Source organism: Echeneis naucrates, chromosome 23 (assembly GCF_900963305.1).
Source record: "Echeneis naucrates chromosome 23, fEcheNa1.1, whole genome shotgun sequence".
Taxonomy (NCBI): domain Eukaryota; kingdom Metazoa; phylum Chordata; class Actinopteri; order Carangiformes; family Echeneidae; genus Echeneis; species Echeneis naucrates.
In genome coordinates, this window is record NC_042533.1 from 4,205,231 (window position 1) to 4,217,294 (window position 12,064).

The 12,064-nt window shown below is 39.7% G+C and overlaps 2 protein-coding genes across 2 annotated transcripts; one reads left to right on the forward strand and one right to left on the reverse strand.

Annotated features, from left to right (window-relative positions):
- Positions 1–93: 93 nt before the first annotated feature.
- orc5 (origin recognition complex, subunit 5) lies at positions 94–7,608 on the forward strand. The gene is made up of 14 exons (XM_029495483.1): positions 94–399; positions 773–865; positions 1,825–2,010; positions 2,402–2,476; positions 3,557–3,668; positions 3,991–4,121; positions 4,224–4,272; positions 4,689–4,779; positions 4,898–4,950; positions 5,283–5,395; positions 5,842–5,889; positions 5,968–6,078; positions 7,153–7,265; positions 7,388–7,608. The coding sequence occupies exons 1-14, from the start codon at positions 286–288 to the stop codon at positions 7,434–7,436; spliced, it is 1,338 nt and encodes a 445-aa protein (XP_029351343.1). The 5' UTR covers positions 94–285; the 3' UTR covers positions 7,437–7,608.
- A 1,603-nt stretch (positions 7,609–9,211) lies between these two features.
- guca1aa (guanylate cyclase activator 1Aa) lies at positions 9,212–11,769 on the reverse strand. Its single transcript, XM_029495264.1, has 4 exons — positions 11,572–11,769; positions 10,492–10,641; positions 10,316–10,409; positions 9,212–9,339 (listed from the first exon to the last, which is right to left on the reverse strand). The coding sequence occupies exons 1-4, from the start codon at positions 11,767–11,769 to the stop codon at positions 9,212–9,214; spliced, it is 570 nt and encodes a 189-aa protein (XP_029351124.1).
- Positions 11,770–12,064: the final 295 nt, after the last annotated feature.

Below are 12,064 nucleotides of genomic sequence, written 5' to 3' on the forward strand. Positions count from 1 at the left end.
GGCGCGCGCGAAACAGCCGTCAGCTTCCTCGGTTGTGTGGTTGTGTTTCAGTCTCCGTTTTTTTTTTAAGTTTTTCTGCTTTAGTTTTTTTTTAATAACTTAACTTTTAGTTATGGATAAATACACACCTCCGTGGTGTGTTCGCGGTCGGTAGTTCACCGCAGTTTCCCGGTTTGGCTCACACTTTGTCCGCAGTCCGTCGCCTTGTTGAACGGACCCTTTCGGGAGTTTTGTTTGTTTGTTTGTTTGTTTTTCACACCTCCACCATAACAAACCTCTCCCAGGATGGCAGCGCTGTCACAGCAGCCTGGATATGAAGAGGAGAAGCTGCGGAAGGTGACGGAGCTGCTGCCCTGCAGGGAGCTGCAGGCTGGATTCCTGCTGTCTGTGATGGGACAGGTGAGTCCACCTGGAGTCCACCTGGACTGGAACCATCTGTTCTGTCAGCACATCAAGCTCTAAACTGTAACCTCAGGCAGAAGACATATATAAAAAGTCACACATTTCATTTGTAATGGTCTGTTATGAAGAGCAGGCTAATGTTATTTATAAACATTTTTAAACCTCCATCCATCTAAAATAGATTAGTTTGGATTCGGGGGTTTGTTGACTAAGAAACATTGGATACTATTTTACTGTTATATCTAATATATAGATGTTGTGGCTGATGTTACTTGGGGTCACAGTAGAGGGAAGTAGCTGTATTGATTGTCATTGGTTATAATGAAATATTGCAGTTACACTGAGTTAAAAGTTAATTTTGTTCCTACAGCCGCAGCAGTACAGCTACCCTTCCATCTTCATCTACGGTCATCGGGCCTCCGGGAAAAGTCATGTGATGCAGGTTTTGTTTAAGGAACTTGAGGTGAGAGGAGGAATTTACTGTCCAGGCTTTCTAATAGTGTTTTAATTTGTATACACAAATGTTGGAGTGGGTCCAACTCTGTTATCAAATTGGTAATTCATTTCAAAGTTATCTCCCATCCTACGCTACAGACAGACAACAAAAATGTGCACAAGGACAAATTATTAATCAGGATGTTAACACACAGAGATTAGTTACTTCCTTCTTTAAGCTTATGTACAGTATGAATAGATGCCGGCACTCCTGTCATACAAATGTTTCTTTATCCAGACGCTTGCCAGAGGCCTTAGTTCTCGAAAAGATATATTTGTTTAAAAAAAAAAAACCCACACACATTAATTTAATAAGTTTTATTATGCCATGTATGTCAGAGAAATCTAATTTCTCTGCACTGAAAACTGTGCAGAATTTAAAACTCATGGAAAGGAAACTTGACTATCTTACTGCAAATCTTTTTGAATGAATTAAATATAAAGACCAAAGCTCTCCAAATTCTCCATGATGCTCCTCACTCTTAATACCCACACTTGGGTTTTCACCCTCACAGACTGTAGACAGATGCCTACCACTAAAATACGTAACTAAAACTGAAAATCGGCCAGATAAAATCGGTGCATCATCAAAGCAAAATAAATTAATGGGTTAGGGCAACTTTTTTTTTCCTTGGAGAATGTGGAGGCAACAACAACATTGAAAATTATAACAATATAGAAATAGCTTGATGATAAACTCGCTGGTTAATCAAATCATTGTTGCAGCTACAATACTGGGTGTGTATTTTGTGCTTTGATTTAACATCATGTTGTTTTATGTGACACTGAATCAGAGCAGAGGAGCTGTAACAAGAGCAAATTTTAATTAGTCTTTGCCATGAACAGAAGCAACACAAAATGGAGACGTGTGTTAACTCCACAAATATCAAACAGTGTGCTTGACATTGTTACCGCTCTTCTCTCCAGCTGCCTCACGCCACAGTCAGCTGTGTCGAATGTGTTTCTGTCGCGTCGCTGTTTGAACACGTGCTGCTGTCATTCTTTGGCTACGAGGCCGCCTCACTGCTCCCCCGCAGTCCCTCCCTGTCTGACTTTGTACGCATCTACAGGCAGCAGTGCTCCCGGTCTCCTGCCAAGCAGACACGATATATTGTGAGTGTCACGCACTTTACACTCAACCGGAAAATCGCTCCTTGCTTGGCACACTGAAATGCTCTAATCCATGGTACATCAAATTATCTATTCTCTGGATATGTCACTTAAATGTTTGTAAGATAATATGATTAGAACTGATAATATGACATATGCAAATGTCTGCTAAACAAAGCTGCAGATGCTTTAGTCTGGAGAAAATAAGTCTGATTTCCAGCCAATGCAGGAGCAGGTCTAATCTAGTATTTTGGCTTTATTACTATTTACATTTTAAGGTGAGCTTCCTGCAGAAAACGCAGTGGAGTGCCAAGATTAAGCACCGATTGACAACTTCTGTTTTTATTGGCTATGGATATTACAAAATGAGCTCAGATATGCATTTATCTTTCAGGTAATGGAAAAATCCGAGCTTCTGAGAGACGCTGATGCCAATCTCCTCCCTGCTCTCCTGCGTCTTCAGGAGCTGGTGAGAAAGTTCAGCCAAATCTTGTTTGTGTTATTTATCATCTGAGCCACTTACTGTTTTTGCATCGTGCAAATAATGAAGAGGGACTGGAAGAGCTTTTTTTTTGTAATGAATGACCTTGAGCTGAGTGTGTTCAGCTCTTTAGTAATGCTTTCAGGACAGAAGAATGTCAGCCACTCAAGGCATTTTAATCAAACACATCTAGAATACAAAGAAAGATTATTTGTTTCATTCCTGATGGTTCTCTGGTGGATTGTGGGTGTTCAGAGGAATCTGTCTTTTTAATGTCATGCTGCTTCAGTGCTGCGACACGAGACTTTTAAGTAATAATTAGGATATGGATTCACCCATTGATTACAGGATAATGAATGGTTGCTGTGTCTCAAATGATTTATTATTATTGTTATTATTATTTTAAATTCTTGCTTCTGGAAAAAGGTTAACAGGAAGACTTAACTGATTATGGCCGGGGTATATTTTATTATAGTGCTAAGTAGAGGTTGGAGTACGTGTTCTTGGTTTCTCTGCAGAGTTAATGTTATTTCCAGTGTTTCCGGCCATTTATATATAATTATATACCAATAGCGTCTTTGTTGTTTTGTGTGAGTGCTGACGTGTTTCTTTTGTGATCTATTTCTGGTAAAAGCCCCAACATAAACTTTAGTCCTCAAAGGGGCAAATGTTTTCAAGCTACACCAGCTCTAATTTGTTTCCTCTCAAATTGCTTCTTAAGCATAACAAACTGTTAATGGTTCAGAAAAACCATTTTGTCATGAATTATATTAGAAATGCTGTTTAAATGTAGAAAAAGACCCACACCTCACACGTAGAAATCTGAAACCAGGGAATGTTTTGCACTTTTGCTTCAACTGGATAACTGACCAGCTTTCAGAAGTGTTGCATATTAATTTTTTGGTCTATTGATCAGCAAATTAAAAAAAGCACTGATTTAAGCATATTCAAAAACTAGATCCATAAATTCAAGTTAAAAACGTCAGTAACAATCGAGAGACTCACTGACCTGTAAACAGCTGCAGTGAGTGTGCTTGTTGTGTGTAACTTTGTACATCTGTTCTTCAGGTTGAAGACAACATAACCGTCATCCTGCTCAGTGAAATCTCCTGGGACAAGTTCAGACCAAACACAGGCTGTTTCGAGCCACTTCTGCTCCATTTCCCCGACTACAGTAAAGGTATTATGACCCTCACGCACACCTCATCAGCCAGCATTATAAATAACTTGTCACTCTGCACAGTCATGATGTGCACTTGGCAGATGCAGCGTGATGAGATGTGAGATTTTGTACCTGTGATTTTGTTTTTGCACTTGAGGCAACAACTGTGGAGGAAGATTATTTCATTCTAAAACACTGCTGTATAAATTCAGCACTTAGAGAGAGTGAATCATTGTACTTGAAATGTGAGAATCTGTAGCTGTTTGTCAGGAACGTTACTTAAAAAAAAAAAAAAAAAACATCTCAGTTTTTCTGTGTGATTGCTGCTCTTTATTCACAGTTGAGCTGCAGCAGATTTTGTCCCTGGACAGAAATCCCTCATATTCAGCTGAGTTTTACTCGTCCTACATCAACATCCTGCTGGGAGTCTTTTACTCGGTCTGTCGGGACCTCAGAGAGCTGCGGCATCTGGTCAGAAGCAAACGCCTTCATAAGTCAAAGAAGATTTTTTTATTATTCTGATTTTCTTTCAGGGTTACATCATTGATTTCTCTTTTTTCCCTTCTGAACTAGGCTGCTCTCAACTTCTCAAAGTTTTGTGAGCCTTTGGCAGAAGGAAAAGGTAATAAATAAAGAGCAGTATTCACTCAGACTGCTGATTCATATTTGGATAGAATATCTTGTTTTGTCCTCTTCTTCCATTTCATATGAAGAAGTTTTTCTCTATCATACTGAGATTTCTTTGGCTAGAAAAATACAAAGCAGTTGTGGGAACCCTGATAAATGTGAACTGTGATATGTGAAGTCCAATTTTGGCCTCTTCTTTGTTTGGTTTGATTAAAAGCATCCTCAAATGATCAGTGAGCCATTTGGTGCTGGGCAGGTGGTGTAAACCACCCTATCAAAGCCCTTTTTTGGCTTGTTTTTGGAAATGGCCGAGAGAATGAAGCACCACGGGAATCACAGAAACCGTGGAGTCCATTGATGCTTCTCAGTGGGCTCATCGCTTTTACTTCAAAGTCATTTCATGTGTTTTAGTGAAAGAGACTGACACACACAAGCTGTGGAGGAACATTGAGCCTCATTTGAAGAAAGCCATGCAGACGGTTTATCTGCGAGAGGTGTCCAGGTTCGTCAAATCAGAGTTGATCCAATGACCCAGTCTTGTTGTTACCTTTCTTGCCTTTCTTGCTTATTGTACCTTTGGTTTCTCATCAGTGTGTGTTTCCTCTCGTTCCTCTCTCCAGTCATCAGTGGGAGCAGATGCAGCAAATGGAGAAGGAAGCCGAGCCCTTGAGAGGTACCAATACACACACACTGAATGCTGTTGTACTCCGTGATGTAACACGATGGCAGAGCAGATGTTATACTGTAAAACAAGTGATATGGGGCAGTGACACTGTGGATTCAAGCTGAAAATGTGATTTATTTATTTATTTTTTTTTTTCCCTCTGTAGTTGAAACCTTGTTGTAGCCTCCTACGTCATTGTGCCAATTATGAAAGATTAATCTTGTGTATCATGTGAATCCACCCATGCATTTTTATTTTTAGATATTTATTTATTTATTTATTTATTTATTTTAGATTGGCAACATGTCTGAGCAACTGCTTGTTTTTTCCTCTTCCCAAAGGTCTATCAGCTCACACTCATGTTGAGCTGCCTTACTACTCCAAGTTCCTGTTGATTGCTGCCTACTTGGCATCCTACAACCCTGCCCGCACAGACAAACGCTTTTTCCTCAAGGTGGGAATATGTTTGTTTGTTTGTTTTTTTTAAATGGATGTGAAAGGACAGCAAGAAACGAGTGAGATGAGGGATAGGGGGAAGTGATTCGAAAACACAGCTACAAACATCATGTATGAGGATAGAATCATTTACTAATTGTTGGTAAATGGAATGGAAACGTGACATTTGATTTGATTAATGAAATATTTTAAAATTAACAGCAGAGCAAATCATCTCGTGCTACAAACAGTGTTAATGAAGATGCCTCAGTAAAAAAAAAAAGATCTTACACAAGAGAATCTCCTGTTCAAATTATGTCTTTGTGTTTTTGAGTGGTTAAGGATAGTTTTTTTTTTTTTTTAAACACTTTCAATCTGTGATTTTGGGCTTTGTGAGTAACAATTATTGTTTATATTTATATGAATGAATGTGCGACTAAATGGCCTTCTGTGTCCTTCCAACAGCATCATGGCAAAATTAGAAAAACCCACTTCCAGAAGAAAAATGAAAAGGTAATCATCTTCACACATTACTGCCTTTAGTGCTACTTTTTTTGCTTCCCATCTCACTACCGAAACGTTATCTTCCAGGCTAGTAACCATCTTCTAGGGCCCAAGCCTTTCCCTCTGGACCGCCTACTGGCCATTTTCTACAGCGTGGTGGACAGCAGAGTCGCCCCGACTGCCAGCATCTTCTCTCAGGTAAGAGTCAAGGAGCTGCTGCTACATCTAGTCACCAGATTTGGACTAAATTATTTTTGGCAGATGTTTGGGTTAGGGTTAGGGTTAGGGTTAGATTATAGGGTTAGGTTACATATTTTACCTTTAAAAAAAAGTTTGTTTTTTTTTTTTCGCACCCCTTGTGAGTTTCTATTAGAACTTTGCAATAATGCAATTTCAGTTGCGTTTGAATTAACTGTGCATCCCTACAACATCATCATTAGAGGATGATAAATACAAGTTCATACATAACACAGATAAATAAATGATATAATCTATTCAGTATAAATACATTTTTAATTCTTCATCTTTAACCTGTTTGTGTCTCACACTAAATAACAATTGAAGTGAAATGGTGTTGGAGGTTTTTTTGGCGATCAGAGCAGCTGCACATTCATTTATATTCAATGTCTGTGTAACTGTGAGCGGGGATGGAAAAAGTGTAATGTCCTTGTAAATTATAGGACAAATTAATATGTACCTATGTGTCCCCAGAACAGTTAAATGATCCAAGGTTGCTGCCATTGTGCTGGATAAAAGCGAGCTGTGCAGTGGAGGAATTTCACCCTCCATTTAGTCCTGTAGAGGTTGTACTCTTTCTCCAGGAATGTGACTCCCAGGAAGCCTCGTGGTTCTGTACAGATGCTCCAACCGAGTGTGGCAAATTGCTTAATTTCATGCTTTTAACCTCCCGTTTCCCAGATAAGCAAATAAAAGAGAATATGAATTATATAATCAGAGGACTTGAAATTATTATATTTTTGCCCATTTCTAGGGGCAAATGTAGTTCTACTTTATGTCCAGTCATGCCTAATGACCAGTGTCCCAGATGAGAGACTTTTCTGCACATGGACTCGTGAGCTTTGGGATCTGTGGCCAAATGCCAATCTATTTATGGCCATGAGCATGAAATAGTTTTAGGAAATTTGACTCAACCCATATTTTTACAACTTGCAGTCATCATTAAGTGCTTTTGTGTCAAAGTGTGAGAAAGCTGCATGCAAAGAAATGGAACAGAGTCCTTTTGTTCAGGATTTTTTTTTCTTTATCATTTAGATCTCCTCTCTAGTGACCTTACAGCTGTTGACTCAGGTCAGCCATGACGACCAGCTCGATGCCCCAAAGTACAAATGTGCTGTGCCGCTGGACTTCATCTGTGCCATATCCAGGTGTGTGTTCACGTTAGCTGTTACACACAATAGAGACTGACAGAAGTCTTCAGGGGAAACTGATCTTTCACGTATTTTTTTTTTTTTCACTGACTATGTGTTTGGTGTTAATTCACTTCCAGGACGGTGAACTTTGATATTGTCAAGTATCTGTACGACTTTCTGCAGTGAACCAGACAGCCAACACATTGACAGTAAGACAAAGAGAGATTCTGCCAACAAGCGCACACACTTGGGCTAAGCAAAATGTGGAGGAAGATTAATCCAATTATATTACTGCCCCCTTGTGGCTGATAAATTAGCTTTTTGTTGCAGAGTTTGTGTCTCAAATCATGTTAAATATCTGCATTGTACAAAATAAATGCCATATTGGCAAGCTGGCATTATCTTGGTTTAATGACAAACATTTACCAAAACAAGATTCAAAAAAGGTAAAACTTGTTTTCTTTTTCTATTAAACTAAAATATTTATGTGCAGGATGCAGCAGGATTAATGCATATATTCGCAGCGTTCATGATAAATCGTGACCCTGGCACCATGCAGGTGAATCATCGTCCTTGTCCAAAGGCATGGTTTTATTTCTGTGATGTGTTCGAGGGCACTGACGCCGAAGGATACTGCTCCTATTCATCTTCATTTGACCTTTAAAAACTAAACTGGACCAGTGGCTCCAAACCTTTAGAGCTTGTTATTGAAAACAATCAAAAAATTTATTTAATTTGATTTTGTTTGATTTATTTATTTATTTGAATTTTTTCAAAGGTTTTATGTTAAAATAAAGAATGGCCTCTAAGTGATGGCAGCCATCTGTTACTTGGTCAGTAGAAAGGACCTTTATGAAATATTACATGATAAATATTGGAGGTCACTACAATTAAGAGATGAAGAAGAAAGGATAAATGCCAATGCTGCAAATGATTTCAATTAAATGACCTGAGAAGAGAAAGAAGGGATCACTGCTCAGAAATACGATACTTTTGAGTTTACTTATCATTTTAAGTGGTCAGATCTGATTAGGAGTCCTTCCTCTTCATCTCAACAATTTCCCTCCACTTTGAAATGAGGATATATTCCTGCTGTTGCTGGTGTTGCTCCTCAGATTCACAGTGGAAGTGTTTAATATTTGTTTCGGGATTTTGGGATAAATACCTGCACATCCTGATCCAGAACATTCAACAGAAATGTCACACAGCAGATTTTAAGTATTCATTTTATTGTACAAATAAGCAAAAAGCTCAGAAAAACACTGCAGTCTTCCAACAGAAGGCACCAGTCGAGCGTAGCCAGCAAACGTAACAAAGGTAACTCTAAATCTGTACTTACTCTGAAGAGGAAGCAATTCATTCAGCCAGCAAACACCCACACACATTTGTTCCAAAACCACAAGCCAGTAGTTTGCCTTTTGCTTCTTCTCAAATTTTTAAAACATTAAAAAAACGTAAACAGAATTTTATTTGCACACTACTAAATTTCTCTGGAAACGTTCACCTGTTCCTGTATCGCAGCCAGTGACTTAATCGAATTAGTGCGGAGTCTCAGCCTCCTCCTTTAAATGCCACAGGCAAGAACGGGTAAATAGAGATTTGAGTAATTTTATGCGGAGGGATTCAGGGGAAAAAAAGATTTGTAAAGCGTAGCTGAGTGTATATAAAAGCCACTCCAAATCTTCCTCTTTTACCCCAGGGGGGTATTTGAGGGTGAGTGAGCTATCATCCCTCCTGCCAGCGTGGCTTTGGGAGAGCTCAGCATCAAGAAACAAGGACATTGGCTGGTCTGCAACGGCTGGCTGTGTCATCCAGGTGCGTTTAAAGTGCATGTGTATAAATAAAAAACAATTATACAGGGGCATCATATTGAGCTGGATTCAGCCTCAATCTATAAATGACCTTTTTTTTTATCAGAGGCGACGCCCTGAAGAGGATGAGGTAGTCAGACTGGGGGGGGCCTAAACGCTGTGCCTCCTGTTGTGGATCATGGCCACGATGTGGCTGAGGTCCAGACTTTTCATCATCACCTCCATGAAATCGCTGTCGCTGCGAGCACCTTCCACAAACTCCTCCAAGGAGAGTTCACCTGTTGGATGACACAAAGACTGTCCTTATACATATTCTCCACGGGTTTAGTATCGCACGTGTGAAAACTGTGAAAAGAAAAATACGTTTACCAAACTTTAATCTTGAATCACTCACTTATTATCATAAACTGCTAAATGAGATTTTTTGTATTCATCAAAACATTTCTCTCGTCTTTTTGTGTGAAACAAACATATTCATGACTTCTGTTTTTGAAGTTATCTAATGTAATGTGATGCAGAGCAGCCATTACAGTATCATAAAAACAGTCATTAGGAAATAGAACATAAATCTTATTATTGGATTGAGCTGAAGGAATAATTAGGACCAGATTTCAGGAAGCTTCCCTGAAATCTTCCCATAAAAAAGCTTTGATGTGCCAGCAGCTTTTTACGACTACACTGTCTATTTAAAAAAAAAAAAAAAAGAATTTAGAAACTCGGGCTGGACAGTGAGGCTTTCTATCTAATGACCATCAGGGGGCGACTACACTGGTTTAAAAAAAGATATCAGATTGCATTGAAGTGTACAGGAAAATGGCCCAACTTCTCACTTTATTTATTAGTTTCCTAATGAGTTTATGGTCTTTGTCATTAGTTTTAGTCTTTTTTGATACAGTATGATGTTTATCTTTTCCGACCTCAACCAGCCTCGAGGTTGAGGTTGGAAGACTTGGTTAGTGATGACAGTCAAACTTAATGCTCTCTCTGCGCACACAAAACTTTTTTCACTCCTGTAAAGAGACTTTTAAAGATCAGGGAGTTCCCCTTTAAGTGCTTTACTTGCAGCTTTGGTAAAGATTTATGGATTTCTTTTTTTGATTCTGTTAAAAAGCCAGCTACAGTACATCTTATGTCTATACTTGTGCTTCCTGACTCATAGACAACACTGCAGCAGATTAATGTCTAAACACTGTCCACCCACAATTGATCTTTTCCTAAATCTCTGTCTCCACACGGCGCCAAGGACACACTCACCATCTCCATTTATATCAATCCTGTCAAACACACTGTTGGTGAAATCCTCAGCGGTTGTTTCCTGATTTTCATTCCCATTGATTGCCCGAATGGCCTGGAGGAAAGAGAATAAAATCAGTCTGCCACATTGAGGCCAAGACTCAAATGCATTGTGGAAGATGGATGTTATACTTTACCTTTATGATGTTGAGGAGCTCGTGTCTGTCAATGCAACCGTTACCGTCCACATCATAAAGTTTGAAATACCAGCGCAGCTTGTGCTCCATCTTTCCTCGCATTACCAGGCTCAGAGCCGCCACGTACTCCATGAAGTCTATGTAGCCGTCCTTCAGAAACAAGCAGGGAGATGAGATTAGTTCGCTCTTGTTCCTTGTCAAAACAGTATCAGACTTTTAATAATTATGCATGTCTACCTATGTATTATTAAACCAGAGAGATATTCAAAGTGATAAATCAGTCAACCAAAGTGCCATCTGTCATCTTGAAAGAGAGTCCTCTCATCTCAACTCCAAAAGATATGTGTGTGAGATGAAGCAGGCCGGGGCCGGAGGATTATCTGCTGGGACTGTCTCTGTCTGAACGTGGGCAACAATCTGAGTATCAAAGCATTGTCTCACAGATAATCTCAGTTTAAATCATGCATACAGATTACCATGGCCTTTTGTGGAGCTGGAGGAGAGACTAAATATAGACGTGCAGCCTGTCAGACAGACATCCTGCGATGACCCCGCCACACACACTTAAAGACACGCTGTAATGTAACTGTCACACAAGACACACAGACGTTTTTACACCTTGGAACTGAACCGTAAACATCTTATTTGGGCCTTCTGCTGGTATTTTCTGTTTTTGTCATTGCCAGATTTTGATAACTGTTTAAATAGTTTCTGGCATTTTTCTGGCAAAAGTACCCAAAATATTTCAGTTCCAAGGCCTCAAATGTTTTTCTGTGATGGGCTTTTCTTTCACCAATTTCTAATATTTTGTGGCACCCTTGATTCATAAGACACAACAAGAGGTGTCTGATATTTAATTTTTTATCTGTCCAAACTACTGTCACTGAGTGAGTTGTGCTCTATTCATAGTTGTGGTAAAAATCAGAATGTGATACAATTTTTAGAGTTACTTAAATGCTCCAATCGCTTTAAGTGAAAATGTCAAACACATAAAAGCTTTCCTGTTGTGAGGATCTGAGGTGATGAATTAGCATTATTGTTTTTGTTTGTTTGTTTGTTTGTTGTTGATCATCATCTTACCTTGTTCATGTCAAACGTGCGGAACATCTGCTCGATGTAGGCGTTGGCCTCTGGGTCCAAACCTCGCATGCCGAAGAACTGTTTGAACTCGTGCAGGGTGAGCTGACCTGACGGGCACTCGGTCATGAACTTCTTGTACCACAGGTGCATCTCCACCGCCTGCAGGTCATCCACGGTGCTTCCTGTTGAGTTACCCATGTCTGTCTGTCTGTCTGTCTGTCTGTGTTTGTGTGTTGAAAAGGTATCTGCAGCCTTTTTCAGCCGATGCTGAAACCTCTCAGTCCACTTGGTCTACTGTGAAGCAGATTTAAGTCCTCTTCACAGTCACACAACGAATGGACTAAAGGTGAGAGTGGCAGCTGGTGGGGGCCTTTTGTAGGTGTCTGTGTTTGTGGTTGAGGAGATCCCCCCCCCCCCACCCCCAATCCCATCTCCTCCCTCAGTCTAATCACTGACTATAATCCAGGCAAACATGTAGATGATCGGCCTAATC

What these genes read in the sequence shown, in the direction of transcription:
- orc5 (XM_029495483.1), top strand. Translation starts at nt 286, where the DNA reads ATGGCAGCGCTGTCACAGCAGCCTGGATATGAAGAGGAGAAGCTGCGG. An exon ending in CCAAGCAGACACGATATATT is followed by an intron (nt 2,011 to 2,401) that starts GTGAGTGTCACG and finishes TTTATCTTTCAG; the next exon opens with GTAATGGAAAAATCCGAGCT. An exon ending in GGAAGCCGAGCCCTTGAGAG is followed by an intron (nt 4,951 to 5,282) that starts GTACCAATACAC and finishes CTCTTCCCAAAG; the next exon opens with GTCTATCAGCTCACACTCAT.
- guca1aa (XM_029495264.1), bottom strand. Translation starts at nt 11,769, where the DNA reads ATGGGTAACTCAACAGGAAGCACCGTGGATGACCTGCAGGCGGTGGAG. An exon ending in GCACGTTTGACATGAACAAG is followed by an intron (nt 10,642 to 11,571) that starts GTAAGATGATGA and finishes TTGTTTCTGAAG; the next exon opens with GACGGCTACATAGACTTCAT. An exon ending in GATTGATATAAATGGAGATG is followed by an intron (nt 9,340 to 10,315) that starts GTGAGTGTGTCC and finishes GTCATCCAACAG; the next exon opens with GTGAACTCTCCTTGGAGGAG.